Source organism: Indicator indicator, chromosome 21 (genome assembly GCF_027791375.1).
Source record: "Indicator indicator isolate 239-I01 chromosome 21, UM_Iind_1.1, whole genome shotgun sequence".
Taxonomy (NCBI): domain Eukaryota; kingdom Metazoa; phylum Chordata; class Aves; order Piciformes; family Indicatoridae; genus Indicator; species Indicator indicator.
The window spans coordinates 1439094-1460710 of NC_072030.1; the positions used below are offsets into that span (position 1 = coordinate 1439094).

General features: G+C 56.1%; 1 protein-coding gene across 1 annotated transcript in view; it reads left to right on the forward strand.

Moving 5' to 3' along the window:
- The first annotated feature begins 482 nt into the window (after window positions 1–482).
- Window positions 483–21617, forward strand: part of CRACR2B (calcium release activated channel regulator 2B) — a 73135-nt gene continuing 52000 nt past the window's right edge. Inside the window, exon 1 of the mRNA XM_054390731.1 lies at window positions 483–625. Coding sequence (XP_054246706.1) covers window positions 483–625 — 143 coding nt within the window. The remainder of the gene's footprint in view (window positions 626–21617) is intronic.

The window sequence follows — 21617 nt, forward strand, 5'->3', positions numbered from 1 at the left end:
GGGGAGCGGAGGGCTGGCTGGGGTCCGGCTGCTGAGGGTGTCCGTGCCGGTAGCTGCCTCCCCGCTGGCAGCCGGCGGTGCTTTGCCGGTGGAGGACGAGTGTGGAGGATCCGCAGCCCTGTGCAAAGCCCTTTCCCGCCACAGCCGCTCCCGGGGGCCGGGGACTGCTGCCCTGGTGGGCTCCATCCCTTCCACCTTCTGCCTGCCGCTGGTGCTCTGGGTCTGTGGGGCCCTGAGGCTTTGGTCTGGCGTGCTGGACCTTAGTGGCGATCTTCTATTTCTTCTATTTCTCCCCCTTTTTTTTTCCCCAGCACCGGGGAATGTTCTTTTTTTTTGGCCACGGTCCAGGTGCCGCCAACCAAGATGCCGCAGGTCCCTACGGCAGCTGCCTCAGCGCTGCTTCTCATTCTCTTTGGAAGGAAAAGCTGCCAGAGCTTTCCCCCCTCCTCAGACTGCAGCCTCTTTCCCTTTAACATGCCGTGATGGGACGCACTTGGGTGAACTCCTGGCTTGAACCTCAGGTCCTTCCTGTAGGACTTCCTGAAAACAGCCGAGGGGAAAAGCGGCGACCGCCCGCCGGTGTCCTGCGCAGGGGGATGGCCGTGCCCGGGGGAGCACTGAACCGGCAAGGCTGAGCCAAGCAGCCCCCTTAGGTGTCACCCACTGAGCCCTTGCTTGTTGTGGAGATGAGGGCTGGTGGCCATCAAGGAGCTCTCAGAAAACTGGGGACTGCTCTGTGGCCTTGCCTCACCCAGGCTCTGGAGTGATTGCATCTTGTTTTTTTTGTGTTCTTGCAGCAGTGGTTGTTTCTGAGAGTCGTTTGGTGCTGGGAATCTCTCTGCCCTGCTGAGGATACACCTGGAGTATTGTGGCCAGGTCAGGGCTCCCCAGGTCAAGAGGGACAGGGATCTGCTGGAGAGAGTCCAGGGGAGGCTATGAGGATGCTGAAGGGCCTGGAACATTGTGTGGGGAGGAAAGGCTGAGCCCTGGGGGTGGTGAACCTGGAGAAGGGCAGCCTCAGAGGGGATCTGAGCAATGTCTATCAATATCTGAGGGGTGGGTGGCAAGAAGGGTCCAGGCTCTGTTCAGTGCTGTCCTGTATATAGGACAAAGGACAATGGACACAAACTGGACCCCAGGAGGTTCCACCTCAACAAGAGGAGAAAGTTGTTTGGTATGAGAGTGCTGGAGGCCTGGAGCAGGCTGCCCAGAGAGGTTGTGGAGTCTCCTGCTCTGTTGACCTTCAAGCCCCACCTGGATGTGTTCTGTGTGCCCTGCCCTTGGTGACCCTGCTCTGGCAGGGGGTTGGGCTGGATGATCTCCAGAGGTTCCTTCCAACATCTCTGATTCTGTGATTCTGTATAAGCAGCTATAAAAACTGCTGTGGGTGCCCTGCTTTGGCAAGGGTGTTGGACAAGATGATCTCCAGAGGTCCTTTCAAACCCCCACCACGCTGGGATTCTGTGAAACACAGATGAATATACATACCCACAGCTCCTGAGGGCTTCAGAAATTGCTTTCCTAGAGCAGAGAGGTTATCAGTCTGGTCTGTCCTTTCACTGGGCCATTCAGGGGGTCCAGAGCAGGTTCTGAGAAGCTACCATGGGCTGGAGTGGAAGAACCCAGGAAGATGTTAGGAACAAGTTCTGCACCATGAGGGTGGTGGAACACTGGAAGAGGTTGCCCAGGGAGGTGGTTGAGGCTCCATCCCTGGAGATATTGAAGGTGAGGCTGGAGAGGGCTCTGAGCAACCTGATCTAGTGGAGGATGTCCCTGCTGAGTGCAGGGGGTTGGACTGGATGAGCTTTGGAGCTCCCTTCCAACCCAGACCATTCTGTGATTCTATGATTCTAGGAACCTAGGGCATCCTCAGGTGAGGCCTGAGGCATCAAATGGTAGGATCCTTGATGAGATGGTCTAAAATCCATCCAAAGCCACCTTGCTGGCCAGAAAACATCTCTCTCCCAAGAGCAACCCTTTGCCCTTGGGCTCTGCTGTGGCAAGCTGAGCTGGGTGCTATAAACTGTCCTGGCAGAAAGTCAGCCTGGCTGCTCTGTTCCCTACACACAGGAACATTTCTGTCCTCCTGCCCAGACTGAGGCATCTGATGAATCAAGAGCCCACTCTCTCCTGATCATAGACTGATGGAATGGGTTGGGCTGGAAGGGACCTTAAAAATAATCCAGTTCCAACCCATGCCATGGGCAGGGAGACCTCCCACCAGCCCAGCTTGGTTAAGGCCTCATCTAGCCTGCCCTTGAACCTGGAATTCTGCTCACCCATCCTGGCCTTGAATCTGGGATTTTGCTCATCCATCCCAGCCTTGAATCTGGGATTCTGCTCATCCAGCCTGGCCTTGAATCTGGGATTTTGCTCATCCATCCCGGCCTTGAATCTGGGATTTTGCTCATCCATCCCAGCCTTGAATCTGGGATTCTGCTCATCCATCCTGGCCTTGAATCTGGGATTCTGCTCATCCATCCAAGCTTTGAATCTGGAATTCTGCTCATCCATCCTGGCCTTGAATCTGGAATTCTGCTCATCCATCCTGGCCTTGAGCCTGGAATTCTGCTCATCCGTCCTGGCCTTGAATCTGGGATTCTGCTCATCCATCCTGGCCTTGAATCTGGAATTCTGCTCATCCATCCTGGCCTTGAATCTGGGATTCTGCTCATCCATCCTGGCCTTGAGCCTGGAATTCTACTCATGCCTCCTGGCCTTGAATCTGTAACTCTGCTCTAGCACTGTGTTGCAGAGGAGGACTTGGTGCGGGGCTGTCCTCAGCAGCACAGAGGCAGCCCTGGGGGTCTGCTGGTACTGGTGAGTGTGCCAGGCAGCCTCAGAGAATGACCTGAAGGGATGAGGACAGCAGGCAGGGACACAAATCACGTGGGCCCAGCACCATGCACGATGTTCTTCATGGTCAGAGAGCTTTGCAGGCATCGTGCAGTAAGCTGGCTCTGCTTTCCACCACACATTACTCATGGTCTGAATCTCCTGGGTTTGATAAGGCTGCTCAGGGGACCGAGTCCTCCCACCTCTCCCTGCCTGCTGGCTGGAGCTCATCTTGCATTTGGAGACAGTGGCAACAAACTTCAGCTGCAGGAAATGTGTCTTCTGCCACGGAGCCAGGCAGCCTCTTCCCTGCTCCTGTCATAGAGCCATGGAATTCTTTCAGTTGGAAAGGAGCTCTAAGGTCAGCAGCTCCAGCTGAGTCCATGTGCAGTCTGAGGTGGCCATGCTTGGCTTACCCTGGAGATCTGTATCCTGCAGGATCCCTTTTGTAGTCACATCAAAAGAGCAGATTTGCAGCCCTTAGTAAGGCTTCGTGTCCTTGGTCAGTGCCTTTGGGATGGGACAGCTCACAGGGAGCTGCTCTTGATGTTCTGCTTGCTCCTGCTCCAGCAGGCTTCTCTTCCCCCCATCCTGTGTCCTAAAACTTTCATGTCTTGGCCAGAGGTGCCCAGAGGGATTTCCCTCTGCACGGACCTGGACTTGGCTGAGCAAACCTCAGCAGCTTGGATCCCCCAAGCATTCCCATGGGCTCTGCTCAGCCCAGATGTTCAGAGATTTGCCAGCCCTAAGCTTCCAAAACTAAGCAGCCAGCCAGGGGATGACCTGGGTAGCTCTGTCTGAAAATCATCTTCTTCATTTGCTTCTTTGAGCTGGTTTCTGATTGCCTTGGAGATTGGCTGTCCATGGGCATCTGCTTCCCTGGGTTAAGAACTAGCTGGAGGGGCTCAAAGAGTGGTGAGGAATGGAGTTAACCCCAGCTGGTGGCTGGGCAGCAGTGGTGTTGCACAGGGCTCAGTGCTGGGGCAAGGTCTCTTTGGTATCTTCATCACTGATGTGGGTGAGGAGATTGAGGCAGCCTCATCCAATTTGCAGAGCACAACAAATTGGGTGGCATGGTTGATGTGCTGGAGGGTTTGGAGGCTCTACAGGGGTGCCTGGCCAGGCTGGATCCATGGCTGAGGCCAAGGGGCTGAGGTTCAACAAAGCCAAGAGCTGGGTCCTGCCCTTGGGTCACAACAACCCCAGGAAGGCTCCAGGCTGGGGGCAGAGTGGTTGGAAACTGCCCAGTGGCAAGGGAACTGGGGGTGCTGGCTGACAGCAGCTGGAGATGAGCCAAGGGGTGCCCAGGTGGGCAAGAAGGGCACCAGCAGCCTGGCCTGGAGCAGCAGGAGCAAGGCAGGGATGGTGCCCCTGGACTGGGCACTGGGGAGGCCATAGCTCAAGTATTGGGTTCAGTTTGGGGCCACTCACTCCAAGAGGGACTGGAGCAGGTCCAGAGAAGGGCAGCAAAGGTGGGGAAGGGTCTGGAGAAGAGGGCTGGGGAGGAGCAGCTGAGGGAGCTGGGGGTGTTTAGTGTGGAGGAGAGGAGGCTGAGGGAGACCTCATTGCTCTCTGCAGCTCCTGAGAGGAAGCTGGAGCCAGGTGGGGGTTGGGCTCTGGACCAAGTGACAGGACAAGAGGAAATGGCCTCAAGTTACACCAGGGAAGGTTTAGGTTGGACATGAGGAACAATTTCTTCCCTGAAAGGGTTGCAAAGCCCTGGCCCAGGCTGCCCAGGGCAGTGATTGAGTCCCCATGCTTGGAGGGGTTTCTAAGCCATGGAGATGTGCTGAGGGCCATGGTTCAGTGGTGACCTGGCAGTGCTGGGGTAAGGCTTGGACTGGATGATCTCAAAAGTCTTTTCCAACCTAATGGATTCCCTGGTTCTGTGACTTTTGTGTGTCTGCCTAAGCTGCCAGGAGTGCTGGAATCTCAGTGTCTGTCAAGGAGTGAGATGGAGAGCAAGGAGGCTTGCAGCACCCCAGCTTTCTGTCCAGAGAGGTGAGTGCAGCTGCCTTAGCAGAGGTGTCACCTGGAGGAGGAACTGTGGCACTGCCTTGAGTCTCTGTGCTGCTCTAAGACTTCACATCACTGTTCTGCACCAGGTAATGGCCCTTTCTGTGTGGAAAGGACTGCCTGGGTCAGGAGGGTGTGTGAGGGGGACATGCAGGAAAGGTCTTGTTCTGAGGGTGGCAGGAGACCTCTAAACCATCATAGAACCCTAGAGTGGGTTGGCTCAAGCTCTTTGCAGGTAGGAGCACAGTCTGCATCAAACTTGCTTCTCTGGAGTGAGCTTTGAGCAAAGATAGCTTCACAGAATGGGGTGGGTTGGAAGGGAGCTCAAAGCTCAGCCAGTTCCAACCCCCTGCCATGGGCAGGGACACCTCCCACCAGCCCAGCTTGCTCAGGGTCTCATCCAGCCTGGGCTGCAACACCTCCAGGCAGGAGGCAGCCACAGCCTCCCTGGGCAACCTGTGCCAGTCTCTCCCCCCCCTCACTCTCAACAATTTCTTCCTCCTCTCCACTCTCAATCTCCCCTCTCCCAGCTCCAAGCCATTGTCCCTCATCCTGGCACTCCCAGCCCTTGGCCAAAGTCCCTCCCCAGCTCTCCTGGAGCCCTTCAGGTACTGGAAGCTGCTCTGAGGTCTCCCTGGAGCCTTCTCTTCTCCATCCTGAACAGCCTCAACTCTCCCAGCCTCATACATCAGTTGAACACCTCCCCATCACTCAGCTCTGGGTGCTTTCATCTGCCCCAGTTTCCCCTCTGTAAGATGAGGAGAAGGAAATCAAGCTCATCTCTCAAGCTGTGGGTGACTTGTAAGTTGGAAGCACAATGGATCTTGAAGTCTCTCCAGACAAATGCTTTGACTCCTTGGGAAATAAAACCAAGGGAAAAACTTCTCACAACATGAGGAGAAACTTCTTTGGTGTGAGGTTGCTGGAGGCCCTGGAGCAGGGAGTCTCCTTCTCTGGAGAGGTTCAAGAGCTATCTGGATGCATTCCTGTGTGCCCTGCCCTGGGTGCCCCTGCTCTGGCAGGGGGTTTGGACTGGATGATCTTCAGAGGTCCCTTCCCAGCCCTGCCATTGTGTGCTCCTGTGGCCTGGCAAGCTCTGGGCTGGCTGTGCTGGCAGTGGGGTGAGTCGTGGCTGTGTTGCTGAGCTCTCCATCACTCCTGCTGGTGCATTAAACCCCAGGGTGTTTGTAGGGTGGGACCAGCAGAGCTGCCCCACTCTGGTGTGAGCTGCTGCAGGCTGGAGCTGCTGCCCTCTGCCCAGCTGCCCTCCTTGGCAGGTGCAGAGCTGCTGAGCTTTGCCCAAGAAGGACGACAAGTGTCAGCGTGGCTGCGATAAGATAAAGCCTGACCAGATCCTTCTTGCCCTTGGCAGCTGTGCCTAGATGCTGGCACCCAGCTGTGGGAGGGTGGCAAAGCCTCTTTGAAACCTGCAGACTTGGTGCTGGAGCCCAGAGGAGGTGGTTGCACTCTGAGGGATGATGATAGGAAGAGAAGGAGCTGTGGGATGTGAGTGAAGGGACAGCCAGGTGGGGGTTGGGCTCTGCTCCCAGGCACCCAGCACCAGAACAAGAGGACACAGTCTCAAGCTGTGCAGGGGGAAGTTTAGGCTTGATCTTAGCAAGAAGTTCTTCCCAGACAGAGAGATTGGCCTTGGGATGTGCTGCCCAGGGAGGTGGTGGGGTCAGTGTCCCTGGAGGTGTTTAAGAAGAGCCTGGATGAGGCACTTGGTGCCATGGTCTGGTTGACGAGTTAGGGTTGGGTGATCAGTTGGACTTGGGGATCTTGGAGGTCTCTTCCAACTGGTTGATTGTGTGAGTCTGTAAGGACTTGTGCTGTGTGCTCCTGTGCCTGGCTCCTGCTGTGGACCCCAGTGTCCCCTGGCTCAGTGTCCCCTGACACTGTGCAGGTGGCCCTGGTGCCCAGCAGGGCTGAGGAGCTCCTCAGCAGCAGTGCTGCCAGAGCCTCTCTCTTCACCTGTCAGGGTTCTGAGGTTCAGAGCTGTCTGTTGTCCTGTGTCTCAGACACAAATCCATGTCTGAGGTCACAGGGGCTAGGGAAAGAGTTGAGATGTGTTGGCAGGAGGAAGGGCAGGTGAGGATGGTCCCACAAGTGCAGACATTCCTTCCACTGCAAGCATGGCTCCTGTGCTTGAGAGCTGCCTTTCCTCTACCTCAGCCTCTTTTGCCTCTTGGAGAATCAAGGACTCATTCTGCTTGGAAAAGACCTTTACAGTCTCACAGTGTATCAGAGGCTGGAAGGGACCTCCAGAGATCATCAGGTCCAACCCCTCTGCCAGAGCAGCATCACTTAGGGTAGTCCACACAGGAATGCATCCAGGTGGGTTTGGAAAGTCTGCAGAGGAGACTCCACAACCCCCCTGGGGAGCCTGTCCTTCAGGAGTCTTTCATTGAGCCCAACCATTATCTAACTCCACCAAGTCTGGTACCTCCAGGCATGGGCATTCAACCACCTCCCTGGGCAGCCTGTGCCAGGCTTTGAGAACCCTTTCAGTGAAGAAGTTTCTTCTCATGTCCAACCTAAACCTCCCCTGGGACAACTCAAGGCTGTTTTCTCTCATCCTGTCACTTATACCTAGGGAGAAGAGACCAAACCCCACTCTCATAGGAGTTTGCAGGATCTCTGCTCTGCCTTTTCTTCTTCCCAGACACAACCAGGGGAGCAAACCTCTGCTCCAGCACAGAGCCCTTTGATTTGCTGCATTTCCTGTGCCATAGAAAGAGCCTTTCCCTTCCCCATGCAAATCTGACTGCTCAGCTGAAGTGGCTGAATGCAAATGGACCACTTGTAGCTGTTCCCTCTTGAAGAGTGCTGTGGGCTATATGGAAAGCATCAAGGACAGGCTGAGGGAGCTGGGGGTGTTCAGCATGGAGAAGAGAAAGCTGCAGGGGGACCTTAGAGCTGCCTGCCAGGACCTGAAGGAATCCTGCAGGAAGGCTGCAGAGAGACTTTTCATAAGACAGGCCAAGGGGGAATGGTTTGAAGCTGAGGCAGAGCAGGGTTAGAGTGGAGCTGAGGAAGAAGCTGAGGGTGATGAGAGACTGGCACAGGTTGCCCAGGGAGGCTGTGGCTGCCTCCTGCCTGGAGGTGTTCAGGGCCAGGCTGGATGAAGCCTTGAGTCTATTTGAGAGGTGTCCCTGCCCATGGCAGGGAGATTGGAGCAGATGATCTCTGAGGTCCCTTCCAACCAAAGCCATTCTGTGATTCTATGGTGATAGCCCTCAGGAGCTGGGAGAGCAGAGCCAGAGGTGGGTTGGAGCTGGAGTGTGGTCAGCATGGCTGCAGTTCCTTCTCAGAGGTGAGGTGTGCTGCTGGGCAGGGGGATGTTTGCAGCTGCCAGTGCCTTACAGAATGGATTAGCATTTGCTGGTTGGGGCTGGGGGGGAGCTGGTTGCTTCTATTCTCTCCTCCCCACCTCCCTTGCTGCATCCAAGTGCAGCCAGTGGTGACTCAGCTCCTTCCAGCACCCAGAACCTTCTCTTCCCTTCAGGCTGGACAAATCCCACTTGGGCTCTGATCATGCTTGAGAGCTCTCAGCTTTGCTCTAGCTGTGGGCAGCTGTAGTGATGCTTGGATTGGCTTCATCCAGTTCCCTCTGAAAATCCACTTCTCTGGACAATAAATGCTGTGTGGGGGGTGGTGTTCAAGTGCCTCTGTTACACCAAGCCCCTCTTTGGCTCTGGTGGATGAAGCCCTTTGCATTTCAGGCAGTACCACTTCATCCACAGGATGTGTGCTGTGCTTGGATTAGCATCACTATGGCAACCAGAAGGTTTTTTTGTTTTTTTTTTTTTGTCTTTCCTGACCTTTACCCGCCTAATGTTGACGATTCATGAACCTGGCTCCAAAATCCTCTTTATGATGATTTTTTTTTTCTTTTTGGATGGTTGAGAAGCTCTTTTGTTCTGGTCAGGGCTAAGAGAAGCTTTATAAAGACTCCCAGGAGGAGAACAGAGACAGGACAGGCTGTGAGGTGCAGGAGAGCAGTGTGCTCCTTTCTTTGTGCTGTTCCAGCAGCACCCCAGCTCAGACCATGGCTCTGTGTTGAGCTTCCCCCCAGCAGCAAGGGTGGAACAAAGTGGTAAGTTCTCCTGCTCAGAGGTGGGCACCTGGCTTGGCATGGGGTTGTTTGGGGCTTTTGTTTTGCCTGGGCTACACTGCTAGAGCCTGCCTCAAGGGATGTGAGGTCCTGGGGCTGAGGCAAAGCTGAGTCTGTGAGGAGTGATGAGGTGATCATCCTGGTCTGAGAGGAGCAGAGCTGCTCTCTGGCAGCACAGAGCCTTCTAGGATGATTCCAAGGAGCTCAGAACTGTTTTGAAGACCATGTGAGGTGATTCTGACTCTCTGCTCCACTCTGCTGAGACCACACCTGGAGCTCTGGGTCCAGTTCTGGAGCCTCTGTTCCAGGAAGGATCTGGAGGTGCTGGAAGGTGTCCAGAGAAGGGCCACAAGGAGGAGCAGAGGGCTGGAGCTGCTCTGCTCTGGAGACAGCCTGAGAGAGTTGGGGTTGTGCTGCCTGGAGAGGAGAAGGCTCCCAGGAGACCTTCTGGTGGCCTTCCAGGATCTGAAGGGGGCTCCAAGAAAGCTGGGGAGGGACTTTTGAGGGTGTCAGGGAGTGATAGGACTGGGGGGGATGGAGCAAAACTGAAAGTGGGGAGATTGAGATTGGCTGTTAGGAAGAAGTTGTTCCCCATGAGGGTGGTGAGAGACTGGCACAGGTTGCCCAGGGAGGTGGTGGAAGCCTCATCCCTGGAGGTTTTTGCAGCCAGGCTGGATGTGGCTGTGAGCAACCTGCTGTGGTGTGAGGTGTCCCTGCCCATGGCAGGGGGTTGGAACTGGCTGGGCCTTGAGATCCCTTCCAACCCCAACAATTCCATGATTCTATGGTGCTCTTCATGTCCATTTGTTACTCTTCAAACCCGTGGGGAAGGCTCTGCCTTTACCTTTGCTCTCTGCAGGTCCCCTGATGGCTCTCTGCTGGCAGGATGTGGCTGTTTGGGGCTCCTCTGAAGGCTGATAAGGTCTCTGCTGTTCAGGTGCCAGCTGGAGTCTTCCCTGTGGGAATGGGTGGAAGGGAGGTTTTGCTCTGCAGAGAGGCTGGGCTTGCCCACTTGTGACTGCTCTGGCAGAACTTGTTTGCTGGGCAAATATTATCTTTGAGGGCTGACAGAAAGAAGCATTTGGGGCAGGGGTGAGCAAAGGGGACAGAACCATACCAGCCTTCTAGAGTCTCAGCATCCTTGGTCACCTTCCAAGGAGTCCTCAGGGTTCACCACAGAATCACAGAATGGTTTGGGTTGGAAGGGACCTTAAAGATCACCCAGTTCCAACCTCCCTGACATGGGCAGGGGACACCTCCTGCTAGATCACATTGCTCAGGTCCCCATCCAACCATGCTTGGAGCTTCCACCACTCTGGGCAACCTGTGCCAGTGCCTCACCACCCTCATGGGGAAGAATTTCCTCCTAATGTCCAATCTAAATCCAGCTTCTTTCACTTTGAAGCTACTACCCTTTGTCCTGTCACTCCATGCCTTCTTCAGAACTCCCTCCCCAGCTCTCCTGGAGCCCCTTCAGCTGCTCTAAGGTCTCCCTGGAGCCTTCTCTTCTCCAGGCTGGGCAACCCTATCTCTCCACTGGCAGCTGATAGAGCTGAGGGTGTCTTCATGCTGCCTAGGGGCTTTGGAGCTCCTGTGGAGCAACAAATCCCCAGTGGCATCTCCAGCTGTCAGTGAGCAGGGCTGGCTTGGCTTTGTTTTGGTGGAGGGGTACCTTGGTCAGTGGCTCTTGCTGCTCTAGTGAGGAGGTGCTTGGGTGTACACCACACCCCCAGGGGGTGTTCTGTGTTGCTTTGGAAAGATGCTCCTTGCACTGTCACCTTCTGCTCTGGTTTTCTTTTTCCTAAGCTCTCTGCACCTCTCTTTGTGAAACAGCCCTGTGAAAGTGGCCTGAAACTCAAGGGAGGGTCCCTAGGGGTAGTTTCCACCCCTGCCCATCTTGAAATGGGCTGGGAGGTGAGCAGTGAGCTACCTGCAGGCACAAGAGAGAGCTCCTCAGGGCCAGTACGTTCAGCATGAGGTGAGGGAGCTGCTTTCTGAGTGCTTCTTGCCCTCTAACCTCCGCAACCACCCTTCTCCCTCCGAGGCGGGCAGCAGGCAGGAGCAGAAGGAATTCACCTCGGGAGCTTCGGGCAGGCTTTGTGGTGCTGCTTGCTGCTGCCAGCCCGTGTTGGAAAGGGGCTGAGATGCGTAGGGAGCGTTGCAAACCACACCTCCCAGCCGGGACCTGCTCCGATCCTCTCTTTACAGCGGTGGTGTTTGTCCTCTGCTGCCTCTTCGCTCCGGGCTCACGCCGCTGGTTCCAGCCGAGGGGAGCAGGTCCCTCCGGCCTGCCAAGGTACTGGCGGAGGGGCAGGGAGGAAAGGCTCTGTCCTGGGGGCACGGGACGGGCTGAGAGGGAAGTCTGCAAGCTGCTGCTTCTCAGCAGAGGTTCTCCCTTAGGAACTTTCTGTCCCAGCTTCCTGCTTGGGCTTTAGAGCGGCGCGGGGGAAGGCGCCGAGCGCGGCCGCGCCGGGAGGCACCGCAGGGAGCCGGCGGTGTCCTGTGCCGGGGCAGGGGGAGCTCATGGCGGGGCTTGCAGGAGCCGGAGGTGCTGGGTGAGCAGAGGGTTAACGCTGCAGCCTGCTTCACCCCAGGGCTTGGCCGGTGCTGCGCCGAAGGGACTGAGCTGGTTCTGGTGTGGTGCTGCAGGTGGTTCAGCTTCATTCGAGAGGGACAGGGAGAGGTGAGAGAGAGGAGTCCAGGGGAGGCTGTGAGGATGCTGAAGGGACTGGAACGGCTCTCTGGGGAGGAAAGGCTGAGAGCCCTGGGGCTGGGTAGGCTTTGAAGGCTGAGAGGGAATCTCATCAGTGTTTATAAGTGTCTGGAGCATGGGTGTCAGGAAGGGGCCAGGCTCTGGTCAGTGCTGTCCTGTGTTGGGACAAAGGGCAATGGACACAAACTGGAACCCAGGAGGTTCCACCTCAACTTGAGGAGGAACTTCTTTGGTGTGAGGCTGCTGGAGGCCTGGAGCAGGCTGCCCAGAGAGGTTGTGGAGTCTCCTTCTGTGGAGACTTTCCAACCCCAGCTGGCTGTGTTCCTGTGTGCCCTGCCCTGGGTGCCCTGCTCTGGCAGGGGGTTGGGCTGGATGATCTCTGGAGGTCCCTTCCAACCCTCCTACCATTCTCTGACTCTAGTGACCCATTGATTTGCACACCTGCTGGGTACATTTCCACCAGTACAGAGTGCAAAGTACCTGCATGGAGTATGTGTGGCTGTGCTGTTTCCTTAGGACATCCATATCTTGAGCTGGTCAGGTTAAAGCCAAAGGATTTTTCTGCTGCATGCTTTGTGAGGACTTAGAAATGTGGGCTTCAAACCCATTTGTCAGGGGATTCTCCACTCTCTCATAACCATACCTGTCCCCTGCCCTGTTTCCTCTAATCCTTCCTCTGTGAGCTCCTGATTCAGTGACAGCTTTTGTCCAAGAGGAGAATTTCACCTTGTACAAGTTGAGCTAAAGCACCTCTCAGACAGCTTCTGCTTCCAGGTTTGCATCAAATGGACTGGATGAGGTTCCTTCCAACCCCACCACACTGGGATTCTGTGGCAGGGGGGGTGGAACTGGGTGACCTTTAAGTTTTTTTTCCAACCCAAACCATTCCAGGGTTCCTTTAAATGCCATTCCATGCTTTGGTTGCTCCTTGCACTGAGCTGTGCCTGGCACCAGGGACCTTGTGTCCTTCAGCTGCCTGTGTTGCCTGCCTAGTGGCAGGAGCATTCCAGGCCTTGTGGCTACTCCTTGAGTTTTCTGTCTTGTAGTAACCCTGAGGCTTGTGATGTTTTGTTGTGATTGTCCCTCCCCTGAAGGAGAAAGGCAGAGGATGTTTCTGCTATCTTGTGTGAGAGCCTGGAGCTCCTGGATGTTCAGAGGGATCATCTCTGAATGAGTGGCAGTGTTGAGTCCCTGCCTCAAAGACTTCACCTGTGCCTCCCTCATGCATCCCAAGAGGTGTCTCTGCTCAGGACAGGAATTTCATCCTTTTCCAGAGCATTTCAGCAGAGGGGTTTTGCCTGGCACTGCCAGCAGCTCCTTAGCTCACTGGAGGGGGTGAATCTTTACCCTCATATCCACTGTTAGCAGGGTAAAGCTTAGCTGAGTGGAGAAAGACCTTGGAGTGCTGGTGGGCAGCAAGTTCTGCATGGCACAGCAATGTGCTCTTGTGGCCAAGAGAGCCAATGGGATCCTGGGGTGCAGCAAGAAAGGTGTCCAGCAGGGCTGGGGAGGTTCTGCTCCACCTCTGCTCTGCCCTGCTGAGGCCACAGCTGCAATCCTGTGTCCAGTTCTGGGCTCCCCAGATCAGGAGAGACAGAGACCTGCTGGAGAGAGTCCAAGGGAGCGCCATGAGGATGCTTAGGGGACTTGAGCATCTCCCCTGGGAAGAGAGCCTGAGAGCCCTGGGGCTGTTTAGTGTGGAGAAGAGAAGGCTGAGAGGGATCTGATCAATGTCTATCAACAGCTGAGGGGTGGGGGGCAAGTGGAGGGGGCCAGGCTCTTTTGGGTGGTGCACAGTAGTAAGACAAGGAACAATGGATACAAACTTCAACAGAGAAGCTTTCACCTCAACATGAGGAGAAACTTCTTGGTGTGAAGGTGCTGGAGCCCTGCAGCAGGCTGCCCAGAGAGGTTGTGGAGTCTCCTTCTCTGGACACATTCAAAACCCACCTGGATGCATTCCTGTGTGGAGTCCCCTGGGTGATGCTGCTGTGGCAGGGGGGTTGGGCTGGATGATCTCTGGAGCTCCCTTCCAACCTCTAATGTTCTGTGGTCCTGTGATACCCAAGTGTCACAGCCCCCTGCATGTGGCCTTTTTCACCTCCCTCAGCAAGGGAATGGGTTAACCATCCTCTTGGACATCAGCTTCACCCAGCTGCCTCCACTCTGTTTATTGTTTTAATAGCAGTAGCAGAAAGGTCAAACTGTCTATGGCTCCAGGCATGGCTCCTGGGGCAAAACCAATGCAGCAGCAGCAGCAGCAGCCACACAAAGGCTTCTCCTGGGAGCTGTGGTGCCCAGGAATCCTCTCCATACTCATTCCTGCCAGGTAATGCCTGCAAACCAGTTCTGTGCTTTCAGCAGGTGGAAAGTGTCCTTTGTGGATGAAAAGCTGGACATGAGCTGGCAACCAGAACCAACAGTGTCAGGGGCAACAGGGGCAGGGAGGGGATTCTGCCCCTCTGCTGTGCTCTGCTCAGACCCCCCTGCAGTGCTGGGGCAGCTCTGGAGTGCTCAGCACAGACAGGGAGCTGCTGGAGCAGGGCCAGAGGAGGCCACAGCAATGCTGGCAGGGCTGGAAGCCCTCTGCTGGGAGGCCAGGCTGAGAGAGTTGGGCTTGGGCAGCCTGCAGAGGAGAAGGCTCCAGGAGACCTTCTGGTGGCCTTGCAGTGCTTCAAGGGCTGAGCAGAAAGCTGGGGACAGACTTCTGAGCAGGGCCTGTGGGGACAGGCCAAGGGGGGATGGTTTGAAGTGCAAGAGGGAGCTGGAGAGTGGAGAGAAGGGAGAAATGTTTGCCCCTGAGGGTGGGGAGAGCCTGGCCCAGGCTGCCCAGAGAGGTGGGAGCTGCCCCATGGCTGGCAGCAGTGCAGGGCAGGTTGGTTGGGGCTGTGAGCAGCCTGCTCTGGTTGGGGATGGCCCTGCTGAGTGCAGGGCTTGGACTGGATGACTTTGAAAGGTCCCTTCCAGCCCAACCCATTCCATGATCCTAAGTGCATCTGGCAGGTGCAGAGCAGTGAGCTAAAGCTTCTTTCCCTGGTCCTGTTGCTACATGCAGCCCAGGAATGATTACAGGGGTGAGCTGTGTCCTGTTACAGTGTCCAGTTCTCATGGTTCTGGGGTTTCCTGGGATGAACAGAAGCTGCTTGAACTTCCTGCATCCCTCCCTGTAGCTCCCCAGTTCCAGCTGGGGAAGCCTTCCAGCCTCTGGCCCTGCTCCAGCAGCTCCCTGTCTGTGCTGAGCACTCCAGAGCTTCCCCAGCACTGCATGGGGGGTCTGAGCAGAGCACAGCAGAGGGGCAGAATCCACCACAACTCCCCACCAGCACAGGACTGAGCTGTGCCTCCTTCCAGCTTGGCTTTTCTCTGCAGGACACCAAGAGTGGTTGCATTCCTGAGGGCTGGGGATGAACTCTGTGTCCCAGGGTCTCTGCTGCTTTGGAGTCTCACAGGATGTGAGGGGATGGAAGGGACCTCTGGAGATCTTCCAGTCCAACCCCTGCCAGAGCAGGACCATAGAACCCAGCACAGGTCACAGGAACACATCAGACAGGGCTGGAAAGGCTGCAGAGAAGGAGACTCCACAACCTCTCTGGGCAGCCTGCTCCAGGGCTCTGGGACCCTTACAGTAAAGAAGTTCTTCCTCATGTTGAGGTGGAACCTCCTGTGCTGTACTTTCCACCCATTGCCCCTTGTCCTATCCCAGGGTGCAGCTGAGCAGAGCCTGTCCCTGTCCCCTCCCTCCTGACCCCCAGCCCTCAGCTATTGATAGACATTGATCAGATCCCTCTCAGCCTTCTCCTCTCCACACTAACCACCCCCAGGGCTCTCAGCCTCTCCTCCCCAGGCAGTCTCCAGTCCCTTCAGCATCCTTGCAGCCCTCCCTTGGACTCTCTCCAGCAGATCCCAGTCCCTCCTGACCTGGGGAGCCCAGAACTGGATGCAATATTCCAGGTGTGGCCTCCCCAGGGCAGAGTAGAGGGGGAGGAGACCCTCCCTGGCTCTGCTGCCCACACTCCTCTTGATGCCCCCCAGGATCCCACTGCACAGCAGCACTTCTGCTGGGGTGTCCCTGCTGAGCTGCAGCAGCCAAGGTGGTGCTCATCCTGCCAGGGTTGGATGACATCTTGGCTGGTCAATAAGGAGTGGCACAAGCCCAGCAGGTGCCTGCTGAGTCCTGCTTGGTGTCCCTGCTCCAGCCTGCTCTGCACACAGCTGCTGCCTTTGCTGGAGGGGCAGTGAGGCAGGAGGGGCTGGCAGCAATGCTCAGCTGACCTTGAGGAGCTGTCCTGCATCTGTGCCATTTCCTCTTGAGGCTGTTTGAAGAGCTTTGAATGCCAGCTTAGGGCTGGAGCTTGTCCTCCTCATGGGGTGTTCCTGCCTGCCAGACCAGCCTTTGGAAAAGAGGAGGGGAAGACAGCAGAGATCTCCTTTGACTGAGCTCCTGGTGCTCAGCTTGTGCTTTGAGTCAGAAAGGGTCCAACCTGTCTGATGTCATGAGCCAAGCCATAGCATCACAGAACTGTCAGGGCTGGAAGGGGTCAGGCTCAGCCAGTTCCAACCCCCTGCCATGGGCAGGGACACCTCACACCACAGCAGGTTGCTCACAGCCACATCCAGCCTGGCTGCAAAAACTTCCAGGGATGAGGCTTCCACCACCTCCCTGGGCAACCTGTGCCAGTCTCTCACCACCCTCATGGGGAACAACTTCTTCCTAACAGCCAATCTCAATCTCTCCACTTCTACTTTTGCTCCATCCCCCCCACTCCTATCACTCCCTGACATCCTCAAAAGTCCCTCCCCAGCTTTCTTGGAGCCCTCTTCAGATACTTAAGTCCTCTGTCTTCTCTCCCTTTCTTACAGCCTGGCTGGCAGAAGGAGTTTGTTTGCCTCTTGCCTGGCCCATAGCTATCAGCAGCAGAGCAGAGGACCTCCTGTGTGCTCTGCATGCTTGGTGTCACACCAACAGGATCTGCCTGCTGCTTGCTGTCCCCAAAGCAGCACCTCCCTCCCACTTCCCATGGCTGCTGGTGCTGCTGGCAAAGGCTGCACCATCTCCTCACACCTAAAGCTTTGTCCTCTCTCCTCATTTATGTTCTGCAGCTCTGTGTCTCTGTCCTCTACCAAATGCAGCTTTGCTGTAGAAGATGAAGAGCCACAGCAGCAGTGGGAAGCAGCTCAGAGTATTTTCTGCTTGACTAAATGAATGAAGTTTACCTACTGCTGGCCATCCATGGCCTAGGTGGATGTCACCTCCAGCCCATAAAAATACTATGAAGTCTTCTTGTTGATCTTCCCAGCCCTCTGCTGGTGTGGTGCAGAGGAGCAAAGGCTGAGAGCCTTGGGGCTGAGAGCCTGCAGAAGAGCAGCCCCAGAAGGGAGCTGAGCAATGCTCAGCAAGAGCTAAAGGAGCTGTGGGGGGCAAGAGGCTGGGGCCAGACTCTGCTCAGTGGTGCCCAGGGACAGCACAAGGGGCAAGGGGCACAAACTGTCAGCCAGGAGGCTCCATGTGAGCAGGAGGAGAAAGTTGTTTGGTGTGAGGGTGCTGGAGGCCTGGAGCAGGCTGCCCAGAGAGGTTGTGTGGAGACTTTCCAACCCCACCTGGCTGTGTTCCTGTGTCCCCTGTCCTGGGTGCCCTGCTCTGGGCATTGTGCTGCTGGGCAAGCTGCTGTGGGTGCCCTGCTGGAGCAGGGGCTTGGACTGGGTGAGCTCCAGAGCTCTCTTCCAACTCTTACCATGCAGGGATTCTGTGATGTGCTGCACTGCCTGAGGTGTTGCAGTGTTCTTTTGTGTCTCAGGGAAAGCCCAAAGCTGCAGGAGCCCTGCAGGCCTTTCTCAGTGCAGGCACCTGTGGCAGTTGGTTGTTGGTTGTTCTGCAGCTGGCTCTTGCTCTTTGTGGTGGCTGCTTGCAGGCTGAAACATCAGCTGTGTGCTGCTCACAGTGACAGATCCCAGATGCCAGCTGTTTAAACGGAAGAGGGGGGAGCAAATAAAAATAAAAGTGCTTTGGATTTTGGTTTTAAGCTGCTGAGAATGAAATCTTGGCCCAGATATTGTCAGAAGAAAATCTTGAGGCTTCTTGTGCTTCCCAAGCCAAACCCAGCAAAGCCAAAGCCCCCATCAGGAGGAGTGGCTCCAGGGTTGAAGTGCCAGTCTGGTGGGGGCTCTGTGCCAGTGTGGGAGAGCTCCAGTGCCACCAGGGGTGGGTGGGATGGAGGAGCTGGGGCGGTTTCTGGTGGCAGTATTAGTGCTTTGGGACGTGGTGGCTGCCTGCCTGTGCTGAGGGCTTGCTGCAGGGATGGTTCTTGGCAGGCACTGGTGCTGGCTGCTGTGGAATCAGGAAGCATCAGAGCATGGTTGGAAGAGATTTGTTTGTTCAGCTCTTGAAATAAAGAAAGAGAAAGGTTACCAGGCTCAAGCTGTTTGCAGGTAGGAGCGCAGTCTGCATCAAGCTTGGGTCTCTGGAGCAAGCTTTTAGCAAAGGTAGATTCACAGAAGGGGTTGGGGTGGAAGGGATCTTAAAGCTCATCCAGCCCCAACCCCCTGCCATGGGCAGGGACACCTCCCACCAGCACAGCTTGCTCAGGGCCTCATCCAGCCTGGGCTGCAACACCTCCAGGCAGGAGGCAGCCACAGCCTCCCTGGGCAACCTGTGCCAGTCTCTCCCCACCCTCACTCTCAACAATTTCTTCCTCCTCTCCACTCTCAATCTCCCCTCTCCCAGCTCCAAGCCATTCTCCCTCATCCTGGCACTCCCAGCCCTGGTCCAAAGTCCCTTCCAGAAGCTGGTGTCATAAGAAGCATTCCTCTTGGATGGATTTGGTGGGGGCATGGTGAATTAGCTGGGGCCCCTCCCAGTGTGGAGGCTCAGGGCTGGGTGTTTGCTTACAGCCCTGGCGTGCACAGTGTGGACCCCTGTGTGGTGACACAGACTCCCTCCTTTCCCTCAGGGAAGAGTTTGGGCTGGAAGGGACCTTTAAAGGTCACCTAACCCAGCTCACAGAATTGTTGTGCTTGGAAGAGACCTTTCAGATCATCCAGTCCAACTGTTAGCCCAGCACTGAACCATGGCCCTCAGCACATCTCCATGGCTTAGAAACCCCTCCAAGCATGGGGACTCAATCACTGCCCTGGGCAGCCTGGGCCAGGGCTTGACAACCCTTTCAGGGAAAAAAATTGTTCCTCATGTCCAACCTAAACCTTCCCTGGTGTAACTTGAGGCCATTTCCTCTTCTGCTTGTACCCTGGGAGAAGAGCCCAACCCCCACCTGCCTCCAGCCTCCATTCAGGGAGCTGTAGAGAGCCAGAAGGTCTCCCCTCAGCCTCCCTTTCTGCAGGCTCTCCTTGTGGCTGGGCTGTGTCTCTGTGAGGTGCTGGCATGTCCCCTGGTGAGGTCACCCATGGCTCCTGCAGCCTGGCTCAGCCTGGGGCTATCGGGCTGAGCTAATCTGCTGCTGTGTAAACACCACAACGGTTCCTGGATCCCTTCCTGCTTCCTTTAAGGAGCAACAACCCAGAGCAGGCAAGGAAAGGAGAGAGGGAGGGAGGGAAGCCTGGCTGGAGATGTTACACCTGATTTCAGGCTCTGCCCAGGGTGTGTGTGGGGCTTTCTTGGGTTGTTTGAAAGAGGAGGGAAAAAAAAAATCCACCATGAAACCCTGACAGAACAATTGATGTTTTTCTCATTTTTCACTGTAATGCTTTTCCTGCTGTTCCCTTTGGGAAGGGAGAAGCCAACAACCACCCAAACACACTGCAAACAATGGAAACAAATTTCCTACAGCAGGGAGAGAGCAGAATTAATGTAGAACCAAGTACCCTGAGAAAGGATTCTCTGCTTTCTGCTCCCTCCTCAGCCTTGCTGGGTACCAGCTGGGTGCCCAGTTCCTCTGAGCAGCTGGTGGACATCCAGCCTGTGTGGAAGCTGCTTGGACACAGGGGTCAGCAGCATTCCCTGGCAAGATCTCTGCTTTACCTTCCACTGCCCAGGTGGCTCTGGTTTGGTCATTCAGAATCTGCTGATTGCATGCAGCTAGGGTGGTCCTGGTGAAGGGGAGTGAATCCTCACTGAATCCTGGTGGTCAGGCCCCAGCACAGATCCAGGCTGGGTGAGGAGGGGCTGAGAGCAGCCTGCAGGAGAAGGCCTTGGGGGTGTCAGGTGGTGACAAACTGCCCAGGAGCCAGCAGTGGTCCCTGGCAGCCCAGCAGGCAGCTGTGTGCTGAGCTGCATCCAGAGCAGGGAGAGCAGCAGCACAGGGAGGGGATTCTGCCCCTCTGCTCTGCTCTGCTCACACCCCACCTGCAGCACTGCCTCCACTGCTGGGGCCCCCAGCACAAGAGGGACCTGGAGCTGCTGCAGAGGGTCCAGAGGAGGCCACCAAGATGAGCAGAGGCTGCAGAACCTCCCCTGTGGGGCCAGGCTGGGAGAGTTGGGGCTGTTCAGGATGGGGAAGAGAAGGCTCCAGGGAGACCTCAGAGCAGCTTCCAGTACCTGAAGGGCTCCAGGAGAGCTGAGGAGGGACTTTGGCCAAGGGCTGGGAGTGCCAGGCTGAGGGACAATGGCTTGGAGCTGGGAGAGGGGAGATTGAGAGTGGATGTTAATATCTGCAGGGGACCTGCAGGCAGGCTGGGGAGGGACTGTTCAGAAGGGGCTGTGGGGATAGACCCAGGGGCAATGGTTTGGAACTGGAGCAGGGCAGAGTTAGGTTGGAGCTCAGGAGGAAGTTGTGCACAGTGAGGCTGGGGAGACACTGGAACAGGCTGCCCAGGGAGGTGCTTGAGGCTCCATCCCTGGAGCCATTCCAGCTCAGGCTGGATGTGTCCCTGGGCAGCCTGCTCTGGCTGGAGGTGTCCCTGCTGCCTGCAGGGGGTTGCCCTTGGAGGCTCCCTTCCAGCCTGATGCAATCTGTGGGTGTGTGACATGATCAATACACCCCCAAATGTCTGGTGAGTTCCTCCCTTACACCCTGTGAGGCTGTGTCTGCAGCAGGAGCAGAGGGGAAGGGCTGTGGGGTGTGCTGTGCCCAGCTGAAGGGCCTCACTGTTAGCTCCAGTGTGGGGCTGCTTTTGTTGTCTCTCATAATATTGTCTTAGGCAGAGCTGCAGGAGGATGTCCTCTGGGAAACACCCCAGCAACAATCTGAACTCTTCAGCTTGTGGTACCCCTCAGGCACCTTGTACCTACAACAGTTTTCTATTGTTCCTCCCAGGAGGGACCTGGGATTGTGTAGTCTGGAGAGGAGGAGGCTGAGACCTCATTGCTCTGTACAGCTCCCTGAAAGGAGGCTGCAGTCAGGTGGGGGTTGGGCTCTGCTCCCTAGTCTCAGGTGATAGGAGAGGAACTGGCCTGAAATTGTGCCAGGGGAGGGTTAGGTTGGAGAGGAGGAGAAATTTCTTTGCTGAAAGAGTGGTCAGGGATTGGCAGAGGCTGCCCAGGGAGGTGGTGGAGTCCCCATGCCCAGAGGTGTTCCAGAAGCTGCAGAGGTGGCCCTTCAGGATATAGCTTAGTGGCCATGGTGGTTGGGTTGTGTTTGGACTCCATGATCATAGAATCACAGAACTGTCAGGGCTGGAAGGGACCTCAAGGCCCATGGGCAGGGACACCTCACACCACAGCAGGTTGCTCACAGCCACATCCAGCCTGGCTGCAAAAACCCTCCAGGGATGAGGCTTCCACCACCTCCCCTGGGCAACCTGTGCCAGTCTCTCACCACCCTCATGGGGAACAACTTCTTCCTCACAGCCAATCTCAATCTCCCCACTTCTACTTTTGCTCCATCCCCCCCAGTCCTATCACTCCCTGACACCCTCAAAAGTCCCTCCCCAGCTTTCTTGGAGCCCCCTTCAGATCCTGGAAGGCCACAAGAAGGTCTCCTGGGAGCCTTCTCCTCTCCAGCCTGCACAACCCCAACTCTCTCAGGCTGTCTCCAGAGCAGAGCA